Source organism: Hyperolius riggenbachi, chromosome 7, assembly GCF_040937935.1.
Source record: "Hyperolius riggenbachi isolate aHypRig1 chromosome 7, aHypRig1.pri, whole genome shotgun sequence".
Taxonomy (NCBI): Eukaryota; Metazoa; Chordata; class Amphibia; order Anura; family Hyperoliidae; genus Hyperolius; species Hyperolius riggenbachi.
The window spans coordinates 316,981,757-317,007,176 of NC_090652.1; the positions used below are offsets into that span (position 1 = coordinate 316,981,757).

Here is a 25,420-nt window from a genome sequence, read left to right on the forward strand (position 1 = left end):
GATGACTGTCAGTTGAGAGGGGCTCATCTGGCAGCGAGCTTTGCACCATCTCCTATAGATGGTGGCCAGGATTGGTCAGTGTGTGGTGCCTGCTGGGGAGACACTCATTATATTGTGTATGCCAGGCTGGGGAGACGCTCATGATGTGGTCTATGCCAGGCTGGGGAGAGGCTCATTATATGGTGTATGCCAGGCTGGGGAGGCACTCATTATATGGTCTATGCCAGGCTGGGGAGAGGCTCATTATATGGTCTATGCCAGGCTGGGGAGGTGCTCATTATATGGTCTATGCCAGGCTGGGGAGAGGCTCATTATATGGTCTATGCCAGGCTGGGGAGACACTCATTATATGGTCTATGCCAGGCTGGGGAGACACTCATTATATGGTCTATGCCAGCCTTGGGAGACGCTCATTATATGGTGTATGCCAGGCTGGGGAGACACTCATTATATGGTCTATGCCAGGCTGGGGAGACGCTCATTATATGGTCTATGCCAGGCTGGTGAGGTGCTCATTATATGGTCTATGCCAGGCTGGGGAGACGCTCATTATATGGTCTATGCCAGGCTGGGGAGACACTCATTATATGGTCTATGCCAGGCTGGTGAGGTGCTCATTATATGGTCTATGCCAGGCTGGGGAGACACTCATTATATGGTCTATGCCAGGCTGGGGAGACGCTCATTATATGGTCTATGCCAGGCTGGAGAGACACTCATTATATGGTCTATGCCAGGCTGGGGAGACGCTCATTATATGGTCTATGCCAGGCTGGAGAGACACTCATTATATGGTCTATGCCAGGCTAGGGAGACACTCATTATATGGTGTATGCCAGGCTGGGGAGACACTCATTATATGGTCTATGCCAGGCTGGGGAGGCACTCATTATATGGTCTATGCCAGGCTGGGGAGACACTCATTATATGGTCTATGCCAGGCTGGGGAGACGCTCATTATATGGTCTATGCCAGGCTGGGGAGACACTCATTATATGGTGTATGCCAGGCTGGGGAGACACTCATTATATGGTCTATGCCAGGCTGGGGAGGTGCTCATTATATGGTCTATGCCAGGCTGGGGAGACGCTCATTATATGGTCTATGCCAGGCTGGGGAGACGCTCATTATATGGTCTATGCCAGGCTGGGGAGACGCTCATTATATGGTCTATGCCAGGCTGGGGAGACGCTCATTATATGGTCTATGCCAGGCTGGGGAGACACTCATTATATGGTCTATGCCAGGCTGGGGAGACACTCATTATATGGTCTATGCCAGGCTGGGGAGACACTCATTATATGGTCTATGCCAGGCTGGGGAGACGCTCATTATATGGTCTATGCCAGGCTGGGGAGACACTCATTATATGGTCTATGCCAGGCTGGGGAGACGCTCATTATATGGTCTATGCCGGGCTGGGGAGACACTCATTATATTGTGTATGCCAGGCTGGGGAGAGGCTCATTATATGGTCTATGCCAGGCTAGGGAGACACTCATTATATGGCCTATGCCAGGCTGGGGAGACGCTCATTATATGGTCTATGCCAGGCTGGGGAGACACTCATTATATGGTCTATGCCAGGCTGGGGAGACGCTCATTATATGGTCTATGCCAGGCTGGGGAGACACTCATTATATGGTCTATGCCAGGCTGGGGAGACACTCATTATATGGTCTATGCCAGGCTGGGGAGACACTCATTATATGGTGTATGCCAGGCTGGGGAGACGCTCATTATATGGTCTATGCCAGCCTTGGGAGACGCTCATTATATGGTCTATGCCAGCCTTGGGAGACACTCATTATATGGTCTATGCCAGGCTGGGGAGGCCCTCATTATATGGTCTATGCCAGGCTGGGGAGACACTCATTATATGGTGTATCCCAGGCTGGGGAGGCCCTCATTATATGGTCTATGCCAGGCTGGGCAGACACTCATTATATGGTCTATGCCAGGCTAGGGAGACACTCATTATATGGTCTATGCCAGGCTGGGGAGACGCTCATTATATGGTGTATGCCAGGCTGGGGAGACACTCATTATATGGTGTATGCCAGGCTGGGGAGACACTCATTATATGGTCTATGCCAGGCTGGGGAGACTCTCATTATATGGTGTATGCCAGGCTGGGGAGACACTCATTATATGGTCTATGCCAGGCTGGGGAGACGCTCATTATATGGTCTATGCCAGGCTGGGGAGACGCTCATTATATGGCCTATGCCAGGCTGGGGAGACGCTCATTATATGGTGTATGCCAGGCTGGGGAGACGCTCATTATATGGTCTATGCCAGGCTGGGGAGACGCTCATTATATGGTGTATGCCAGGCTGGGGAGACGCTCATTATATGGTCTATGCCAGGCTGGGGAGACGCTCATTATATGGTGTATGCCAGGCTGGGGAGACACTCATTATATGGTCTATGCCAGGCTGGGGAGACACTCATTATATGGTCTATGCCAGGCTGGGGAGGTGCTCATTATATGGTCTATGCCGGGCTGGGGAGACACTCATTATATGGTCTATGCCAGGCTGGGGAGACGCTCATTATATGGTGTATGCCAGGCTGGGGAGACACTCATTATATGGTCTATGCCAGGCTAGGGAGACACTCATTATATGGTATATGCCAGGCTGGGGAGACGCTCATTATATGGTCTATGCCAGGCTGGGGAGACGCTCATTATATGGTCTATGCCAGGCTGGGGAGACACTCATTATATGGTCTATGCCAGGCTGGGGAGACACTCATTATATGGTCTATGCCAGGCTGGGGAGACACTCATTATATGGTCTATGCCAGGCTGGGGAGACGCTCATTATATGGTGTATGCCAGGCTGGGGAGACGCTCATTATATGGTCTATGCCAGGCTGGGGAGACGCTCATTATATGGTGTATGCCAGGCTGGGGAGACACTCATTATATGGTCTATGCCAGGCTGGGGAGACACTCATTATATGGTCTATGCCAGGCTGGGGAGGTGCTCATTATATGGTCTATGCCGGGCTGGGGAGACACTCATTATATGGTCTATGCCAGGCTGGGGAGACGCTCATTATATGGTGTATGCCAGGCTGGGGAGACACTCATTATATGGTCTATGCCAGGCTAGGGAGACACTCATTATATGGTATATGCCAGGCTGGGGAGACGCTCATTATATGGTCTATGCCAGGCTGGGGAGACGCTCATTATATGGTCTATGCCAGGCTGGGGAGACACTCATTATATGGTCTATGCCAGGCTGGGGAGACACTCATTATATGGTCTATGTCAGGCTGGGGAGACACTCATTATATGGTCTATGCCAGGCTGGGGAGACGCTCATTATATGGTGTACGCCAGGCTGGGGAGACGCTCATTATATGGTCTATGCCAGGCTGGGGAGACGCTCATTATATGGTCTATGCCAGGCTGGGGAGACACTCATTATATGGTCTATGCCAGGCTGGGGAGACACTCATTATATGGTGTATGCCAGGCTGGGGAGACACTCATTATATGGTCTATGCCAGGCTGGGGAGGTGCTCATTATATGGTCTATGCCAGGCTGGGGAGACACTTATTATATGGTCTATGCCAGGCTTGGGAGGTGCTCATTATATGGTCTATGCCAGGCTGGGGAGACGCTCATTATATGGTGTATGCCAGGCTGGGGAGACACTCATTATATGGTCTATGCCAGGCTGGGGAGACGCTCATTATATGGTCTATGCCAGGCTGGGGAGACGCTCATTATATGGTCTATGCCAGGCTGGGGAGACACTCATTATATGGTGTATGCCAGGCTGGTGAGACACTCATTATATGGTGTATGCCAGGCTGGGGAGACACTCATTATATGGTCTATGCCAGGCTGGGGAGACACTCATTATATGGTCTATGCCAGGCTGGGGAGGCCCTCATTATATGGTCTATGCCAGGCTGGGGAGACACTCATTATATGGTGTATCCCAGGCTGGGGAGGCCCTCATTATATGGTCTATGCCAGCCTTGGGAGACACTCATTATATGGTCTATGCCAGGCTGGGGAGAGGCTCATTATATGGTCTATGCCAGGCTGGTGAGACACTCATTATATGGTCTATGCCAGGCTGGGCAGACACTCATTATATGGTCTATGCCAGGCTAGGGAGACACTCATTATATGGTCTATGCCAGGCTGGGGAGGGGCTCATTATATGGCCTATGCCAGGCTGGGGAGACGCTCATTATATGGTGTATGCCAGGCTGGGGAGACACTCATTATATGGTGTATGCCAGGCTGGGGAGACACTCATTATATGGTCTATGCCAGGCTGGGGAGACTCTCATTATATGGTGTATGCCAGGCTGGGGAGACGCTCATTATATGGTGTATGCCAGGCTGGGGAGACACTCATTATATGGTCTATGCCAGGCTGGGGAGACGCTCATTATATGGTCTATGCCAGGCTGGGGAGACGCTCATTATATGGCCTATGCCAGGCTGGGGAGACGCTCATTATATGGTGTATGCCAGGCTGGGGAGACGCTCATTATATGGTCTATGCCAGGCTGGGGAGACGCTCATTATATGGTGTATGCCAGGCTGGGGAGACGCTCATTATATGGTCTATGCCAGGCTGGGGAGACGCTCATTATATGGCCTATGCCAGGCTGGGGAGACGCTCATTATATGGTGTATGCCAGGCTGGGGAGACGCTCATTATATGGTCTATGCCAGGCTGGGGAGACGCTCATTATATGGTGTATGCCAGGCTGGGGAGACGCTCATTATATGGTCTATGCCAGGCTGGGGAGACGCTCATTATATGGTGTATGCCAGGCTGGGGAGACGCTCATTATATGGTCTATGCCAGGCTGGGGAGACACTCATTATATGGTCTATGCCAGGCTGGGGAGACACTCATTATATGGTCTATGCCAGGCTAGGGAGACACTCATTATATGGTGTATGCCAGGCTGGGGAGACACTCATTATATGGTCTATGCCAGGCTAGGGAGACACTCATTATATGGTCTATGCCAGGCTGGGGAGACGCTCATTATATGGTCTATGCCAGGCTGGGGAGACACTCATTATATGGTCTATGCCAGGCTAGGGAGACACTCATTATATGGTCTATGCCAGGCTGGAGAGACACTCATTATATGGTCTATGCCAGGCTGGGGAGGTGCTCATTATATGGTCTATGCCAGGCTGGGGAGACACTCATTATATGGTCTATGCCAGGCTGGGGAGGTGCTCATTATATGGTCTATGCCAGGCTGGGGAGACACTCATTATATGGTCTATGCCAGGCTGGGGAGACGCTCATTATATGGTCTATGCCAGGCTGGGGAGACACTCATTATATGGTATATGCCAGGCTGGGGAGGTGCTCATTATATGGTCTATGCCGGGCTGGGGAGACACTTATTATATGGTCTATGCCAGGCTGGGGAGACACTCATTATATGGTCTATGCCAGGCTGGGGAGACACTCATTATATGGTCTATGCCAGGCTGGGGAGACACTCATTATATGGTGTATGCCAGGCTGGGGAGACACTCATTATATGGTCTATGCCAGGCTGGGGAGGTGCTCATTATATGGTCTATGCCAGGCTGGGGAGACACTCATTATATGGTCTATGCCAGGCTGGGGAGGTGCTCATTATATGGTCTATGCCAGGCTGGGGAGACACTCATTATATGGTATATGCCAGGCTGGGGAGGTGCTCATTATATGGTCTATGCCGGGCTGGGGAGACACTTATTATATGGTCTATGCCAGGCTGGGGAGACACTCATTATATGGTCTATGCCAGGCTGGGGAGACACTCATTATATGGTCTATGCCAGGCTGGGGAGACACTCATTATATGGTGTATGCCAGGCTGGGGAGACACTCATTATATGGTCTATGCCAGGCTGGGGAGACACTCATTATATGGTCTATGCCAGGCTGGGGAGACGCTCATTATATGGTCTATGCCAGGCTGGGGAGACACTCATTATATGGTCTATGCCAGGCTGGGGAGACACTCATTATATGGTGTATGCCAGGCTGGGGAGACACTCATTATATGGTCTATGCCAGGCTGGGGAGGTGCTCATTATATGGTCTATGCCAGGCTGGGGAGACACTCATTATATGGTATATGCCAGGCTGGGGAGGTGCTCATTATATGGTCTATGCCGGGCTGGGGAGACACTTATTATATGGTCTATGCCAGGCTGGGGAGACACTCATTATATGGTCTATGCCAGGCTGGGGAGACACTCATTATATGGTCTATGCCAGGCTGGGGAGACACTCATTATATGGTGTATGCCAGGCTGGGGAGACACTCATTATATGGTCTATGCCAGGCTGGGGAGACACTCATTATATGGTCTATGCCAGGCTGGGGAGACACTCATTATATGGTCTATGCCAGGCTGGGGAGACACTCATTATATGGTGTATGCCAGGCTGGGGAGACACTCATTATATGGTGTATGCCGGGCTGGGGAGACACTCATTATATGGTGTATGCCAGGCTGGGGAGACGCTCATTATATGGTCTATGCCAGGCTGGGGAGACACTCATTATATGGTCTATGCCAGGCTGGGGAGACACTCATTATATGGTCTATGCCAGGCTGGGGAGGTGCTCATTATATGGTCTATGCCAGGCTGGGGAGACGCTCATTATATGGTCTATGCCAGGCTGGGGAGGTGCTCATTATATGGTCTATGCCAGGCTGGGGAGACACTCATTATATGGTCTATGCCAGGCTGGGGAGACACTCATTATATGGTGTATGCCAGGCTGGTGAGACACTCATTATATGGTGTATGCCAGGCTGGGGAGACACTCATTATATGGTCTATGCCAGGCTGGGGAGACACTCATTATATGGTCTATGCCAGGCTGGGGAGACGCTCATTATATGGTCTATGCCAGGCTGGGGAGGCCCTCATTATATGGTCTATGCCAGGCTGGGGAGACACTCATTATATGGTGTATGCCAGGCTGGGGAGACACTCATTATATGGTGTATGCCAGGCTGGGGAGACGCTCATTATATGGTCTATGCCAGGCTGGGGAGACGCTCATTATATGGTCTATGCCAGGCTGGGGAGACGCTCATTATATGGTCTATGCCAGGCTGGGGAGACGCTCATTATATGGCCTATGCCAGGCTGGGGAGACGCTCATTATATGGTCTATGCCAGGCTGGGGAGACGCTCATTATATGGTCTATGCCGGGCTGGGGAGACGCTCATTATATGGTCTATGCCAGGCTGGGGAGACACTCATTATATGGTCTATGCCAGGCTGGGGAGACACTCATTATATGGTCTATGCCAGGCTGGGGAGGTGCTCATTATATGGTCTATGCCAGGCTGGGGAGACGCTCATTATATGGTCTATGCCAGGCTGGGGAGGTGCTCATTATATGGTCTATGCCAGGCTGGGGAGACACTCATTATATGGTCTATGCCAGGCTGGGGAGACACTCATTATATGGTGTATGCCAGGCTGGTGAGACACTCATTATATGGTGTATGCCAGGCTGGGGAGACACTCATTATATGGTCTATGCCAGGCTGGGGAGACACTCATTATATGGTCTATGCCAGGCTGGGGAGACGCTCATTATATGGTCTATGCCAGGCTGGGGAGGCCCTCATTATATGGTCTATGCCAGGCTGGGGAGACACTCATTATATGGTCTATGCCAGGCGGGGGAGACACTCATTATATGGTGTATCCCAGGCTGGGGAGACACTCATTATATGGTGTATCCCAGGCTGGGGAGACACTCATTATATGGTCTATGCCAGGCTGGGGAGACACTCATTATATGGTGTATGCCAGGCTGGGGAGACACTCATTATATGGTGTATGCCAGGCTGGGGAGACGCTCATTATATGGTCTATGCCAGGCTGGGGAGACGCTCATTATATGGTCTATGCCAGGCTGGGGAGACGCTCATTATATGGTCTATGCCAGGCTGGGGAGACGCTCATTATATGGCCTATGCCAGGCTGGGGAGACGCTCATTATATGGTCTATGCCAGGCTGGGGAGACACTCATTATATGGTCTATGCCAGGCTGGGGAGACACTCATTATATGGTCTATGCCAGGCTGGGGAGACGCTCATTATATGGCCTATGCCAGGCTGGGGAGACGCTCATTATATGGTCTATGCCAGGCTGGGGAGACACTCATTATATGGTGTATGCCAGGCTGGGGAGACGCTCATTATATGGTCTATGCCAGGCTGGGGAGAGGCTCATTATATGGTCTATGCCAGGCTGGGGAGACACTCATTATATGGTCTATGCCAGGCTGGGGAGACGCTCATTATATGGTCTATGCCAGGCTGGGGAGACGCTCATTATATGGTCTATGCCAGGCTGGGGAGACGCTCATTATATGGTGTATGCCAGGCTGGGGAGACACTCATTATATGGTCTATGCCAGGCTGGAGAGACACTCATTATATGGTCTATGCCAGGCTAGGGAGACACTCATTATATGGTCTATGCCAGGCTGGGGAGACGCTCATTATATGGTCTATGCCAGGCTGGGGAGACGCTCATTATATGGTCTATGCCAGGCTGGGGAGACGCTCATTATATGGTGTATGCCAGGCTGGGGAGACACTCATTATATGGTCTATGCCAGGCTGGAGAGACACTCATTATATGGTCTATGCCAGGCTAGGGAGACACTCATTATATGGTCTATGCCAGGCTGGGGAGACGCTCATTATATGGTCTATGCCAGGCTGGGGAGAGGCTCATTATATGGTCTATGCCAGGCTGGGGAGGTGCTCATTATATGGTCTATGCCAGGCTGGGGAGAGGCTCATTATATGGTCTATGCCAGGCTGGGGAGAGGCTCATTATATGGCCTATGCCAGGCTGGGGAGACGCTCATTATATGGTGTATGCCAGGCTGGGGAGAGGCTCATTATATGGTGTATGCCAGGCTGGGGAGACACTCATTATATGGTCTATGCCAGGCTGGGGAGACACTCATTATATGGTCTATGCCAGGCTGGGGAGACACTCATTATATGGTCTATGCCAGGCTAGGGAGACACTCATTATATGGTCTATGCCAGGCTGGGGAGACGCTCATTATATGGTCTATGCCAGGCTGGGGAGACGCTCATTATATGGTGTATGCCAGGCTGGGGAGACACTCATTATATGGTCTATGCCAGGCTGGAGAGACACTCATTATATGGTCTATGCCAGGCTAGGGAGACACTCATTATATGGTCTATGCCAGGCTGGGGAGACGCTCATTATATGGTCTATGCCAGGCTGGGGAGAGGCTCATTATATGGTCTATGCCAGGCTGGGGAGGTGCTCATTATATGGTCTATGCCAGGCTGGGGAGAGGCTCATTATATGGTCTATGCCAGGCTGGGGAGAGGCTCATTATATGGCCTATGCCAGGCTGGGGAGACGCTCATTATATGGTCTATGCCAGGCTGGGGAGACACTCATTATATGGTCTATGCCAGGCTAGGGAGACACTCATTATATGGTGTATGCCAGGCTGGGGAGACGCTCATTATATGGTGTATCCCAGGCTGGGGAGACACTCATTATATGGTCTATGCCAGGCTGGGGAGACACTCATTATATGGTGTATGCCGGGCTGGGGAGACACTCATTATATGGTCTATGCCAGGCTGGGGAGACACTCATTATATGGTGTATGCCAGGCTGGGGAGACTCTCATTATATGGTCTATGCCAGGCTGGTGAGACACTCATTATATGGTCTATGCCAGGCTGGTGAGACACTCATTATATGGTCTATGCCAGGCTGGTGAGGTGCTCATTATATGGTCTATGCCAGGCTGGGGAGACGCTCATTATATGGTGTATCCCAGGCTGGGGAGACACTCATTATATGGTCTATGCCAGGCTGGGGAGACACTCATTATATGGTGTATGCCGGGCGGGGGAGACACTCATTATATGGTCTATGCCAGGCTGGGGAGACGCTCATTATATGGTGTATGCCAGGCTGGGGAGACGCTCATTATATGGTCTATGCCAGGCTGGGGAGACACTCATTATATGGTGTATCCCAGGCTGGGGAGACACTCATTATATGGTCTATGCCAGGCTGGGGAGACGCTCATTATATGGTCTATGCCAGGCTGGGGAGACACTCATTATATGGTCTATGCCAGGCTGGGGAGACACTCATTATATGGTGTATGCCAGGCTGGGGAGACACTCATTATATGGTCTATGCCGGGCTGGGGAGACACTCATTATATTGTGTATGCCAGGCTGGGGAGACACTCATTATATGGTGTATGCCAGGCTGGGGAGACACTCATTATATGGTGTATGCCAGGCTGGGGAGAGGCTCATTATATGGTGTATGCCAGGCTGGGGAGACACTCATTATATGGTCTATGCCAGGCTGGGGAGAGGCTCATTATATGGTCTATGCCAGGCTGGGGAGACGCTCATTATATGGTCTATGCCAGGCTGGGGAGACACTCATTATATGGTGTATGCCAGGCTGGGGAGACGCTCATTATATGGTCTATGCCAGGCTAGGGAGACACTCATTATATGGTCTATGCCAGGCTGGGGAGACACTCATTATATGGTCTATGCCAGGCTAGGGAGACACTCATTATATGGTGTATGCCAGGCTGGGGAGACGCTCATTATATGGTGTATCCCAGGCTGGGGAGACACTCATTATATGGTCTATGCCAGGCTGGGGAGACACTCATTATATGGTGTATGCCGGGCTGGGGAGACACTCATTATATGGTGTATCCCAGGCTGGGGAGACACTCATTATATGGTCTATGCCAGGCTGGGGAGGCCCTCATTATATGGTCTATGCCAGGCTGGGGAGACACTCATTATATGGTCTATGCCAGGCTGGGGAGACACTCATTATATGGTGTATGCCAGGCTGGGGAGACACTCATTATATGGTGTATGCCAGGCTGGGGAGACACTCATTATATGGTCTATGCCAGGCTGGGGAGACACTCATTATATGGTGTATGCCAGGCTGGGGAGACACTCATTATATGGTGTATGCCAGGCTGGGGAGACACTCATTATATGGTCTATGCCAGGCTAGGGAGACGCTCATTATATGGTGTATGCCAGGCTGGGGAGACACTCATTATATGGTCTATGCCAGGCTGGGGAGACACTCATTATATGGTCTATGCCAGGCTGGTGAGACACTCATTATATGGTGTATGCCAGGCTGGGGAGACACTCATTATATGGTCTATGCCAGGCTGGGGAGACACTCATTATATGGTCTATGCCAGGCTGGTGAGACACTCATTATATGGTGTATGCCAGGCTGGGGAGAATGCAAAGGACGAGAGAATGTGAAGATAATTGCAGAGATTTTAGATCATCACTTAAAGAGACACTGAAGCGAAAAAAAAAATATGATATAGTGAATTGGTTGTGTACTATGAATAATTACTAGAAGATTAGCAGCAAAGAAAATATTCTCATACTTTTATTTTCAGGTATATAGTGTTTTTTCTAACATTGCATCATTCTATAATATGTGCAGATTACACAAAACTCAGCATTCAAAATGATTCTTTCAGAGCAGTCTGCGAACTAATGACCTCTCCTCTAGCAGAGGAAAAGAAAACAGTTGAGATAATAAAAGTCAGATAACAGCCCTCTCCAGACTAACTTGGAGAGCTTAATGGCTTGTTTGCATAGAGATAACAACTGGAGTTTCTTAACTCTTCCTGTACTGGAAACAATTACACTGATGTATCTGATCTTAATGTTTTATTTCTTTGCTGTGCTACACATACAAATCATAATATCATCATTTTTGTTCCGCTTCAGTGTCTCTTTAATAGATGTGCAGATATTACATATCATAGAATTCCAATTATCTAATGTGTTCATTGTACCCCTTCCCCTCCATATCTCCTGCACCCCTTTATTTCCTGCCCCCCCCCCGCCTCTCCCTCTATCATTGCTCCCCTCCTATTCTTCTCTTTTTCTCTCCTCCCCCATTTCTTCTTCCCTTCTCTCTGCCCTCCTCCTCCTCCTCTTTTTCTGTCTTTCCGCTCTGCACCCCGCAACACCCTGTTCCTTTTTCCCCCCACCATTTTTTTCTCTGCCTTCCTGTCCTCCCACCCCCATTGCATTCCCCTTTCTTTATCCTCCTCTTTAATCCGCCCCTTCCCCTTCTGCTTGCAGATGATGAGTCGGGCAGAGAATCAGCAGAAGGAACTCATGCGCACTATTGAAGGTCTGCCCTCTAGTGGCCAGCTGAGCTCTCTGGATCAGGATCTTCTCATGCTGAAAGCCACCTCTATGGCCACACTGACCTGCCTGAATGACTGTTTCTACATGCTACATCAGCAACACACGGCCTTACACAGGAACATTCTGCCAGCAGGTGAGTATAGCTCAGCACACTGCCCCTCCCCCGAGGATCAGACTCGCCCAGCGCAGCAAGATGTCGCCTCTGATATACTTCTGATGGAACTGTCGCTATGTTATGCACTGTGCTGTCTCTGCACTCTGTACTGGCCACCCACACTGCACTCTGCAGTGCCCAACCCAACCACACTGCATTGTCACAGCCCACCCATTCTGCACTCTGCAGTGTCCAACCACACTGCACTCTGCACTGCCCAACTACACTGCACTGCCCAACCACACTGCACTGTCACTGTACTCTACAACACTCAACCACACTGCATTCTGTAGTGCCCAACCACACTGCGCTGTCACTGCCCACCTACGCTGCACTCTGCACTACCCAACCACACTGCACTGTCGCTGTACTCTACAACACTTATCCACACTGCACTCCACACTGCCCACTCATCCACACTGCACTCTACACTGGGCGGGGGAAGCAGGACATGCAGCGGTTGTCTCTGCTATCTGTGGCCTCCTGTGAGTGTCTGCATATCGCTGGGCGGGGGATGCAGGACATGCAGCGGTTGCAGATTTTCTGGTATCAGCGGCTTCCTGTTAGTGTCTGCACAGTGGCTTCCTGTGAGTGTCTGCACAGCGGCCTCCTGTAAGTGTCTGCACAGCGGCTTCCTGTGAGTGTCTGCACAGCAGTGGGCAGGGGATTCAGGACATGCTGCGGTGGCAGATTCTCTGGTATCAGTAGCTTCCTTTGAGTGTCTGCACAGCGGTGGGCAGGGGTTGCAGGACATGCAACGGTTGCAGATTCTCTGGTATCAGCTGCCTCCTGTGAGTGTCTACACAGCGCTGGGCGGAGGATGCAGGACATGCTGCGGTTGCAGATTTTCTGGTATCAGCAGCTTCCTGTGAGTGTCTGCACAGTGGCCTCCTATGAGTGTGTGCACAGCGGTGGGCGGGGGATGCAGGACATGCAGCAGTTGCAGATTCTCTGGTATCAGCTGCCTCCTTTGAGTGTCTGCACAGCGTTAGGCAGGACATGCAGCGGTTGCAGATTCTCCTGTGAGTGTCTGCACAGCGCTGGGAGGGAGATGCAGCAGTTGCAGATTCTCCTGTGAGTGTCTGCACAACGCTGGGCGGGAGATGCAGCGGTTGCAGATTCTCCTGTGAGTGTTTGCACAGCGCTGGGCGGGAGATGCAGCGGTTGCAGATTCTCCTGTGAGTGTCTGCACAGTGCTGGACGGGGGATGCGGTGGTTGCAGATTCTCCTGTGAGTGTCTGCACAGCTCTGGGCGGGAGATGCAGCGGTTGCAGATCCTCCTGTGAGTGTCTGCACAGCTCTGGGCGGGGGATGCAGCGGTTGCAGATCCTCCTGTGAGTGTCTGCACAGCGCTGAGCGGGAGATGCAGCGGTTGCAGATTCTCCTGTGAGTGTCTGCACAGTGCTGGGCAGGGGATGCAGTGGTTGCAGATTCTCCTGTGAGTGTCTGCACAGCGCTGGGCGGGAGATGCAGCAGTTGCAGATTCTCCTGTGAGTGTCTGCACAGTGCTGGGCGGGGATGCAGCGGTTGCAGATTCTCCTGTGAGTGTCTGCACAGCGCTGGGCGGGAGATGCAGCGGTTGCAGATTCTCCTGTGAGTGCCTGCACAGCGCTGGGCAGGAGATGCAGCGATTGCAGATTCTCCTGTGAGTGTCTGCACAGCACTGAGCGGGGATGCAGCGGTTGCAGATTCTCCTGTGAGTGTCTGCACAGCGATGGGCGGGGGATGCAGCGGTTGCAGATTCTCCTGTGAGTGTCTGCACAGCACTGAGCGGGGATGCAGCGGTTGCAGATTCTCCTGTGAGTGTCTGCACAGCGATGGGCGGGGACTCAGCGGTTGCTGATTCTCCTGTGAGTGTCTGCACAGCGCTGGGCGGGAGATGCAGCGGTTTCTGATTCTCCTGTGAGTGTCTGCACAGCACTGGACAGGGGATGCAGCAGTTGCAGATTCTCCTGTGAGTGTCTACACAGCGCTGGGCTGGGATGCAGCATTTGCAGATTCTCCTGTGAGTGGCTGCACAGCACTGGGCAGGGGATGCAGTGGTTGCTGATTCTCCTGTGAGTGTCTGCACAGCGCTTGGCGGGGGATGCAGCGGTTGCTGATTCTCCTGTGAGTGTCTGCACAGCGCTGGGCGGGGATGCAGGACATGCAGCGGTTGCAGATTCTCCTGTGAGTGTCTGCACAGCGCTGGGCGGGGATGCAGCGGTTGCAGATTCTCCTGTGAGTGTCTGCACAGCACTGAGCGGGGATGCAGCGGTTGCAGATTCTCCTGTGAGTGTCTGCACAGCGCTGGGCAGGGATGCAGCGGTTGCAGATTCTCCTGTGAGTGTCTGCACAGTGCTGGGCGGGGGATGCAGCGGTTGCAGATTCTCCTGTGAGTGTCTGCACAGCACTGAGCGGGGATGCAGTGGTTGCAGATTCTCCTGTGAGTGTCTGCACAGTGCTGGGCGGGGGATGCAGCGGTTACTGATTCTCCTGTGAGTGTCTGCACAGCACTGGGCGGGGGATGCAGCGGTTGCAGATTCTCCTGTGAGTGTCTGCACAGCTCTGGGCCGGGGATGCAGTGGTTGCTGATTCTCCTGTGAGTGGCTGCACAGCGCTGAGCGGGGATGCAGCGGTTGCAGGTTCTCCTGTGAGTGTCTGCATAGTGCTGGGCGGGATTCAGTGGTTGCAGATTCTCCTGTGAGTGTCTGCACAGCGCTGGACGGGAGATGCAGCTGTTGCAGATTCTCCTGGGAGTGTCTGCACAGCGCTGGGCGCGAGATGCAGCGATTGCAGATTTTGCTGTGAGTGTCTGCACAGCGCTGGGCGGGAGATGCATCGGTTGCAGATTCTCCTGTGAGTGTCTGCACAGTGCTGGGCGGGACATGCAGTGGTTGCAGATTCTTCTGTGAGTGGCTGCACAGTGCTGGGCGGGGATGCAGCGGTTGCAGAGTCTCCTGTGAGTGTCTGCACAGTGCTGGGCGGGGATGCAGCGGTTGCAGATTCTCCTGTGAGTGTCTGCACAGCACTGGGCGGGAGATGCAGCGGTTGCAGATTCTCCTGTGAGTGTCTGCACAGCGCTGGGCGGGAGATGCAGCGGTTGCAGATTCTCCTGTGAGTGTCTGCACAGCGCTGGGCGGGGGATGCAGCGGTTGCTGATTCTCCTGTGTGTGTCTGCACAGCGCTGGGCGGGGATGCAGAGGTTGCTGATTCTCCTGTGAGTGTCTGCACAGCACTGAGCGGGGATGCAACGGTTGCAGATTCTCCTGTGAGTGTCTGCACAGCGCTGGGCGGAGATGCAGGACATGCAGCGGTTGCAGATTCTCCTGTGAGTGTCTGCACAATGCTGGGCAGGGGATGCAGCGGTTGAAGATTCTCCTGTGAGTGTCTGCACAGCACTGAGCGGGGATGCAGCGGTTGCAGATTCTCCTGTGAGTGTCTGCACAGCACTGAGCGGGGATGCAGCGGTTGCAGATTCTCTTGTGAGTGTCTGCACAGCGCTGGGCGGGGATGCATCGGTTGCAGATTCTCCTGTGAGTGTCTGCACAGTGCTGGGCAGGGGATGCAGCGGTTGTAGATTCTCCTGTGAGTGTCTGCACAGCACTGAGCGGGGATGCAGCGGTTGCAGATTCTCCTGTGAGTGTCTGCACAGCACTGAGCGGGGATGCAGTGGTTGCAGATTCTCCTGTGAGTGTTTGCACAGCACTGAGCGGGGATGCAGTGATTGCAGATTCTCCTGTGAGTGTCTGCACAGTGCTGGGCAGGGGATGCAGCGGTTGCTGATTTTCCTGTGAGTGTCTGCACAGCTCTGGGCGGGGGATGCAGTGGTTGCAGATTCTCCTGTGAGTGGCTGCACAGCGTTGGGCAGGGGATGCAGCGGTTGGAGATTCTCCTGTGAGTGTCTGCACAGCGCTGGGCGGGGATGCAGCGGTTGCAGATTCTCCTGTGAGTGTCTGCACAGCACTGAGCGGGGATGCAGCGGTTGCAGATTTTCCTGTGAGTGTCTGCACAGCACTGAGCGGGGATGCAGCGGTTGCAGATTCTCCTGTGAGTGTCTGCACAGTGCTGGGCGGGGATGCAGCGGTTGCAGATTCTCCTGTGAGTGTCTGCACAGCGCTGGGCGGGAGATGCAGCGGTTGCAGATTCTCCTGTGAGTGTCTGCACAGCGCTGGGCGGGAGATGCAGCGGTTGCAGATTCTCCTGTGAGTGTCTGCACAGCGCTGGGCGGGAGATGCAGCGGTTGCAGATTCTCCTGTGAGTGTCTGCACAGCGCTGGGCGGGAGATGCAGCGGTTGCAGATTCTCCTGTGAGTGTCTGCACAGCGCTGGGCGGTGAGGCAGCGGTTGCTGATTCTCCTGTGAGTGTCTGCACAGCGCTGGGCGGGGATGCAGCGGTTGCAGATTCTCCTGTGTGTGTCTGCACAGCGCTGGGCGGGAGATGCAGCGGTTGCAGATTCTCCTGTGAGTGTCTGCACAGCGCTGGGCGGTGATGCAGCGGTTGCTGATTCTCCTGTGAGTGTCTGCACAGCGCTGGGCGGGGGATGCAGCGGTTGCTGATTCTCCTGTGAGTGTCTGCACAGCGCTGGGCGGGGATGCAGCGGTTGCAGAGTCTCTCTGCTCTCAGCACTTGGCAGGTGATGCCCTTTCTGCAGGCTCAGTCATGAATTGTTAACTGGAGCTGCTGCTTTTAGGCTTCGGTTTTGAGGCCTCAGACACAAGAATGGAATCTGTGAATAATTTATAGTGGGAACCTTTTCCCGCCTGGCTGATCAGCTGCGGAGGTCAGGTCAGAGCTGGCAGGATGGGACCCTCACCTGACCCCTGTGTGCTGATGAGAATATGTCTGTGAGAGACCTGCCCCCCCCAGCTCTGCTTCCTGACACGCGTGTGCCGTCCTGAGCCCACATTCCGTGTCACGTGTGCTGCAGAAGAACGAGCTCTGAGCACGGTGTCACCTTACACCTCCAGGATCAGGTTCTGTCTTTAGCTTGTCAGGTATTGAGCTCACAGCCAATCACAGGCAGCATGCTGATGAGGGGGCGGGTTCTTGTGTCCCCAGGAGGTGCAGCTACAGGTATAGATGAAATAGTTCCTTTCTGTGTGCTGTCAGTTCCTCCCTGCACTTCTCCTGGAGTGTAACCTGCAATCTCTTCCTATGGCTGGAGTATGGTTACCCTCTAGAGGGTGGCACCTGCCTGCCCGATACCTTTGGATTATGGTTACCCTCTAGAGGGTGGCACCTGCCTGCCTGGATTATGGTTACCCTCTAGAGGGTGGGACTTGCCTGCTTGATACCCCTGGACTATGGTTACCCTCTAGAGGGCAGCATCTATCTGTGTTATACACCCAGATTATGGTTAGCCTCTAGGGGGCGGGACCTGCCTGCCTAATACCCCTGGACTATGGTTACCCCGTAGAGGGCGGCACCTATCTGTGTTATACACCCGGATTATGAGCCACCTAAAGCAAGATACTGCTTTTTCTTCAGGTGTGACTGTCAGCTGGTTGGAGCCAAAAATCCTGCTGTCCCACCCCCTGGAGAATGGAGCGGAGCACCCCTTTCCAGCGGAGGAGATCAAGGAGACGGACTTACTGAGTGAGCCGCAGGGGGAACCCCAAGACCTCCAGCTGACCAGGGTAAGACCCACTGTACCCCCCACACAAGCACACACACCCACTGACCAAGCCGCAGGTGGGACACCAAGATGTCCAGCTGATAAGGGTAAGACCTGCTGCACCCCCCCTGTACCTCCACTTACTGACCGAGCAGCAGGGGGGCCCCAAGACCTGCTACACCATCCACTGTTACACAGTTATTTAGGTTGGAAAAAAAAAGACATACGTCCATCAAGTTCAACTAAAAAATAAAGTACAACACCAGCCTGCTCCCTCACATATCCCTGCTGATCCAGAAGAAGGTGAAAACTCCTTACAAGGCATGGTCCAATTAGCCCCAAAAGGGAGAAAATTCCTTCCCGACTCCAGATGGCAATCAGATAAAACCCCTGGATCAACATCATTAGGCATTACCTAGTAATTGTAGCCATGGATGTCTTTCAACGCAAGGAAAGCATCTAAGCCCCCTTTAAATGCAGGTATAGAGTTTGCCATAACTACTTCCTGTGGCAATGCATTCCACATCTTAATCACTCTTACTGTAAAGAACCCTTTCCTAAATAAATGGCTAAAACGTTTTTCCTCCATGCGCAGATCATGTCCTCTAGTCCTTTGAGAAGGCCTAGGGACAAAAAGCTCATCCGCCAAGCTATTATATTGCCCTCTGATGTATTTATACATGTTAATTAGATCCCCTCTAAGGCGTCTTTTCTCTAGACTAAATAAACCCAGTTTATCTAACCTTTCTTGTTAAGTGAGACCTTCCATCCCACGTATCAGTTTTGTAGCTCGTCTCTGCACCTGCTCTAAAACTGCAATATCTTTCCTGTAATGTGGTGCCCAGAACTGAATTCCATATTCCAGATGTGGCCTTACTAGAGAGTTAAACAGGGCTATTATGCTAGCATCTCGAGTTTTTATTTCCCTTTTAATACATCCCAAAATTTTATTAGCTTTAGCGGCCGCAGCTTGGCATTGAGTACGATTATTTAACTTGTTGTCGATGAGTACTCCTAAGTCCTTCTCCAAGTTTGATGTCCCCAACTGTCTCCCATTTATTTTGTATGGTGCTAGACCATTGGTACGATCAAAATGCATGACTTTACATTTGTCAACATTGAATTTCATCTGCCATTATGTGCCCATATAGCCATCCTATCCAGATCCTGTTGCAATATGACACTATCTTCTTGAGAGTTGATGATTCTGCACAATTTTGTATCATCTGCAAAAATAGCAACATTGCTCACTACTGCATCTACTAGGTCATTAATAAATAAATTGAAGAGCACTGGACCCAGAACAGACCCCTGTGGGACCCCACTGCTAACAGTCTCCCATTTTGAGTATGATCCATTGACCACAACTTTGTTTTCTGTCCATTAGCCAGTTCCCTATCCATGCACACAAACTCTTCCCCAGTCCTCGCATCTTTAACTTTTGCACCAGACTTTTGTGGGGAACAGTGTCGAAGGCCTTTGCAAAGTCCAAGTATATCACATCTACAGCATTCCCAATATCCATATTAGCATTCACTACCTCATAAAAGCTGAGCATGTTAGTCAAACAGGACCTGTCTTTACTGTACCCCCCACTCACTGACCGAGCTGGTGGGGGAACCCCAAGACCTCCTGCTGACCAGGATTAGACATCCTGTACTCCTGCTGTGTCCCCCGCTGTACAATGTTAATGTGGCACTGTGGGGGATTGCAGTGATTGCGGGGTTAATGTGGTATGGTGGGTGTTTTGCATTGATTACAGGGTTAATGTGGTGCTGGGGGGGGGGGGCTTGCAGTGACTACAGGGCTAATGTGGTAATGGGGGTGATTTGCAGTGATTACAGGGTTAATGTGGTGTGGGGCTTTCAGTGATTACGGGGTTAATGTAGTATGGAGGGTGACTTTCAGTGGTTATGGGTTTAATGTGGCATTGGGGGAGTGGCTTGCATTGGTTACGGGGTTAATGTGGTATGGGGTGGGGCTTGCAGTGGTTACGGGGTTAATGTGGTATGGGGGAGCTTGCAGTTGTTACAGGGTTAATGTGGTGTGGGGGGGTGGGGCTTGCAGTGATTACAGGGTTAATGTGGCATTGGGGGAGTGGCTTGCAGTGGTTACGGGGTTAATGTGGTATGGGGTGTGGCTTGCAGTGGTTACGGGGTTAATGTGGTATGGGGGGGCTTGCAGTTATTACAGGGTTAATGTGGTGGGGGGGGGGACCTTGCAGTGGTTACGGGGTTAATGTGGTATTGGGGGAGTGGCTTGCATTGATTACAGGGTTAGTGGGGCATTGTGAAGGTTGCTTGCAGTGATTACAGGGTTAATGTGGTATTGGGGGAGTGGTTTGCAGTGTTTACGGGGTTAATGTGGTATTGGGGGAGTGGCTTGCAGTGATTACGGGGTTAATATGGCATTTGGGGGTAGCTTGCAGTGGTTGCGGGTCTAATGTGGCATTGTGGAGGTTGCTTGCAGGGATTACAGGGTTAATGTGGTATTAGGGGAGTGGCTTGCAGCGATTACAGGGTTAATGTGGTATTGGGGGAGTGGCTTGCAGCGATTACAGGGTTAATGTGGTATTGGGGGAGTGGCTTGCAGCGATTACAGGGTTAATTTGGTATTGGGAGAGTGGCTTGCAGTGATTACAGGGTTAATGTGGTATTGGGGGAGTGGCTTGCAGTGATTACAGGGTTAATGTGGTATTGGGAGAGTGGCTTGCAGTGATTACGTGGTAAATGTGGTAATGTGGGTGTTTTGCAGTGATTACAGGGTTAACCTGTGGCAGTGACGTCAGGGGTTGGATATAGGCATGGTTGAGGTTACGCTCGGCTGTTGCCCGGACTGGTCTGACCTGCTGGGTGACGGGTGTTGGGCTGCGGCCTCTCCCAGTGTCAGTGTGCCCGGAGGCTGCTGAATCTGTGGCAGGAGGTGCCTCCACATCTGGGCCTGCAATGTATATATATAGAGGCATTGTATAGATTACACAGAGCGCTTTCCTGTAAGCCTATAGAAGTTCCTGCAGCTGATGACGCTCCTCTCAGGTGGCTCTGCTGGAGGGTGTATAATGTGGGTGACCCAGGCGTTACTGCCACCCCACTGCGGGGCAGGGAGATCCTCCATACTGCATCACTTAATGACGCTTGTCCGCTGCGTGTCGTCCCCCCGCACCTCTCCATAGAACAGGCTGCGCAGCAATACACCGCCATGCAGAACAGTCACCAGCAGATCCTCCATACTGCATCACTTAATGACGCTTGTCCGCTGCGTGTCGTCCCCCCGCACCTCTCCATAGAACAGGCCGCGCAGCAATACACCGCCATGCAGAACAGTCACCAGCAGCTGCTCCACATTACAGTAATTGGGCCTCTGTGCTCAGCCTCAGGTGAGTATAGCTGCCCATGTTCAGCTCTGTTAGTATCAGTTCTATTACTATTCAGTTATCATTTCATTTTCTTTTCAAGTGAAATGACAATTCATATTAGGCTCAATTATTTTATAGCTGCCTAAGGACCGATATTGTGGATCAGTCTTTAGATCGATTTTAGCCCTTAATATCAATTGCAAATGTTTAAATCCAGTTCAATTTCACGATGGATGCAATGTTTTGTCTGGTCGAATGTGTAATTGGGCAAAAGCAATTGTATAGTGTATGGCTTAAGGGTTTAGACTTTACCCATGCTGGCTCCTGCGTCCAACCAGTGTGGAGACGCCACATGACAGGTGCACACAGTAACCCTGCTCCTCTCTCTCTCCCCCTGCAGGAAGCGGAGGATATTGTCCCGGAGGAGGAGGTGGAGGACTCCTGTGAGCTGACGGAGGATGACCTGGGGGCGGTGGAGGAACAACGCAGCGTCATCCTGCACCTCCTGTCCCAGCTGAAACTGGGGATGGACCTGACACGGGTGAGTGATGAGGGAGGGGCCTGAGACGGGGGAGTGATGGGGGATGGGCCGAGTGATAGGGGATGGGCCGAGTGATAGGGGATGGACATGCCACGGGTGAGTGATGGGGGAGGGGCCTGACACGGGTGAGTGATGGGGGAGGGGCCTGAGACGGGGGAGTGATAGGGGATGGGCCGAGTGATGGGGGATGGACATGACATGGGTGAGTGATGGGGAGGGCCCAGTGATGGGGGAGGGCCCAGTGATAGGGGATGGATCTGACCTGGGTGAGTGATGGGGAGGGGACTGACACAGGTGAGTGATGGGGGAGGGGCCTGATGCGAGGGAGTGATGGTGGCGTCAGCTATGTAGTGGGTGTAAACTAAAGTGAAAGGTAAAGTGGGCCGAGACGCCCCCTGTGGCTGACATCGGCAGAACAGAGGGGACCGGATGGACATCACGGGAGCTGACGGGCCACAAGGGACCAGGTACTGTCACGAGGGTAAGAAGAGGATAAATCCCCTGGTCCCTTGTGGCCCGTCAGCTCTCGCGGCGTGCATCCAGTCCCCTCTGTTCTGCCGATGTCAGCCACAGGGGGCGTCTCGGCTCAGTCGGGACTACTGCACATGTGTGTTTGTGTGCTGCTTGGATTGCGCTCCCGTCGCTGGGAACATCCTGCGCAGTTACAAGCCTTAACTAACTGCGCAGGTGCAGAATGCTCCTGGCCTCCTCGAGGAGGTGCGCGGCCAGAGCAACGCATTCGCAGTACTCCTCAACTACCTGGGCTGACAGCAGCACAGGAGACCAGACAGACACCAAGGAAGCAGGAAGCCCCAGGTGAGTATAAATCCTCTTATCCGGCCTCCCCCCACCCCCGCTGGCACAGGTTTACCTTACAGGACAACTTTAAAGAGAAACCGTGACCAAGAATTGAACTTCATCCCAATCAGTAGCTGATACCCCCTTTCCTATGAGAAGTATTTTCCTTTTCACAAACTGACCATCAGGGGGCTCTGTATGGCTGATATTGTAGTGAAACCCCTCCCACAGTGTGATGTCAGGACCATGGTCCTGACAGTTTCCTGTCTGTGAACCTTGTTGCATTGTGGGAAATAACAGCTGATTACAACTGCCAAAAAAGCAAGCAGCATCTCCTTCCACTGACATCACCTGCCAGCAGTAAAAATGTCACTATGTGATAAATGTCAGAATGTAAATCAGGGAGAGGAAAGATTTTACAACGGGCAAACACTGACTTAATCATTTATACATAATTATTGTAAAAATCAAGCACTTTTTTTATTATATTATTTTCACTGGAGTTCCTCTTTAAAGAGACACTGAAGCGGAAAAAAATATATGATATAATGAATTGGTTGTGTACTATGAATAATTACTAGAAGATTAGCAGCAAAGAAAATATTCTCATATTTTTATTTTCAGGTATATAGTGTTTTTTCTAACATTGCATCATTCTATAATATGTGCAGATTACACAACACTCAGCATTCAAAATGATGATTCTTTCAGAGCAGTCTGTGAAGTAATGACCTCTCCTCTGGCAGAGGGAAAGTAAATAGTCCAGGAACAGTTGAGATAATAAAAGTCAGATAACAGCCCTCTCCACGACTTTGAAAGTCATAGAGCTTAAAGCGGTATTGTCACCATAAAAATCAAATTTTAACAGCAACTGGTCTGAGTGTATTAAGTGATAAAGATGCTAATCCTGCATTCAAAACTTTCCAAACGTTTTCTGCTTTTATGATTTGGAGTTATCACATACCTTAGGAGCACTGGCCCTATAGTAGTCGGTGCCAAAGAATTGCATGCTGGGGGTTCTTTTTATCTATAATATATTCCTCCTCTTCCCTTTATTTCCCTGTCTGCTGCTTATCTGAAACCTAATCCCCTAATCACTTGTGTTTACAAGCAAGGCTGAGGCGACTCAGCGATTGGAGGAGACAAGAAAAAAAGTAAAGGGCAGAAATGACATCACGAGTTAGCCTTTACTGTGGGCAAAAAACATGGCCCCCACCAGGAACAGAATTCTCGTCATTTACTACATAACATTAACTGAAATCAAAACGTGGACAGTATAATACATGTGTTATGTAAGTAGGTCAAGTATTTATCTACTTATATATGTGTTTTTTCCCTGGAATAGTATGGCTGATCCTACTGCTTTAATGGCTTTTTTGCATAGCGATAACAACTGGAGTTTTTTAACTCTTCCTGTACTGGAAACAATTAGACTGATGTATCTGATCGTAATGTTTTATTTCTTAGCTGTACTACACATACAAATCATAATATCATAGTTTTTTTTTCGCTTCAGTGTCTCTTTAAGGGAACCCAAGGTGAGAGGAATATGGAGGCTGCTATATTTATTACCTTTTAAGCAATACCAGTTGCCTGGCAGCCCTGCTGATCCTCTGCCTCTAATACTTTTAGCCACAGCCCCTGAACAAGCATGCAGATCAGGTGCTCTGACTGAAGTGTACAGCAGAAGGAAATGGCAGCGCTTCCAAACAGACGCTGCACCTGAATTGACTACCTGCACAGGTATGCAGAGCTCAAATAACGGGCAGGTTACACATCTTGCATTCAAAACAGGTACAGTAAAGGGGGGCGTTAGCTTCAGCATAAGTTGTGCACAAATTATCCCTAATAGACTCTCCAACGGCGGTGACGTGCCCCATAGGAGAGAAACTAACCACTAATCTAGCAGTGAAACATATAAAAAAAATGAAGCATGTTCAAATAATGAAAATTGTCCAAAAAAAAAGGTTAAAACCTCAAACTAATGTAACAGTGAAACATATTCAACAGTGAAACATATCCAACAGTGAACCCTAGCTAGTCTAAAATTAAAATCATAATCCTTACCTGGTGCAGCTAGCCATAAATGGTATACACATTTGTTCAGAAGACAGCAAGCAATGGGCAGCGCTCACAGGCTGCAAGTGAAGTGAAAGCTCCAGAGATATGCCCAGCCCCTTGGGGCTAAATACACACCTTGAATACAAATCAGATGCAAATTATGTGCTAACACTAATCTAAATTCTAAAATTTGAATGCAAGCTGACACCCCTGGAGGCAGCTAGCCTGAAGTATACTTAAGTTTTGTACAGCAGAAGGAAATGGCAGCGCTTCCAAACAGACGCTGCACCTGAATTGACTACCTGCACAGGTATGCAGAGCTCAAATAACGGGCAGGTTACACACCTTGCATTCAAAACAGGTAACAGGTACAGTAAAGTTTCCTTCTGCTGTACAAAACTTAAGTATACTTCAGGCTAGCTGCCTCCAGGGGTGTCAGCTTGCATTCAAATTTTAGAATTTAGATTAGTGTTAGCACATAATTTGCATCTGATTTGTATTCAAGGTGTGTATTTAGCCCCAAGGGGCTGGGCATATCTCTGGAGCTTTCACTTCACTTGCAGCCTGTGAGCGCTGCCCATTGCTTGCTGACTGAAGTGTGACTGGATTAGCTGCTTGGTTGTTTCAG

The 25,420-nt window shown here is 51.1% G+C and overlaps 1 protein-coding gene across 1 annotated transcript in view; it reads left to right on the forward strand.

Annotated features, from left to right (window-relative positions):
* OSBPL11 (oxysterol binding protein like 11) overlaps positions 1-25,420 on the forward strand; it is a 103,206-nt gene that overhangs the window by 64,878 nt on the left and 12,908 nt on the right. Inside the window, exons 7-9 of the mRNA XM_068246246.1 lie at positions 12,219-12,420; positions 17,911-18,059; positions 21,793-21,933. Coding sequence (XP_068102347.1) covers positions 12,219-12,420; positions 17,911-18,059; positions 21,793-21,933 — 492 coding nt within the window. The remainder of the gene's footprint in view (positions 1-12,218; positions 12,421-17,910; positions 18,060-21,792; positions 21,934-25,420) is intronic.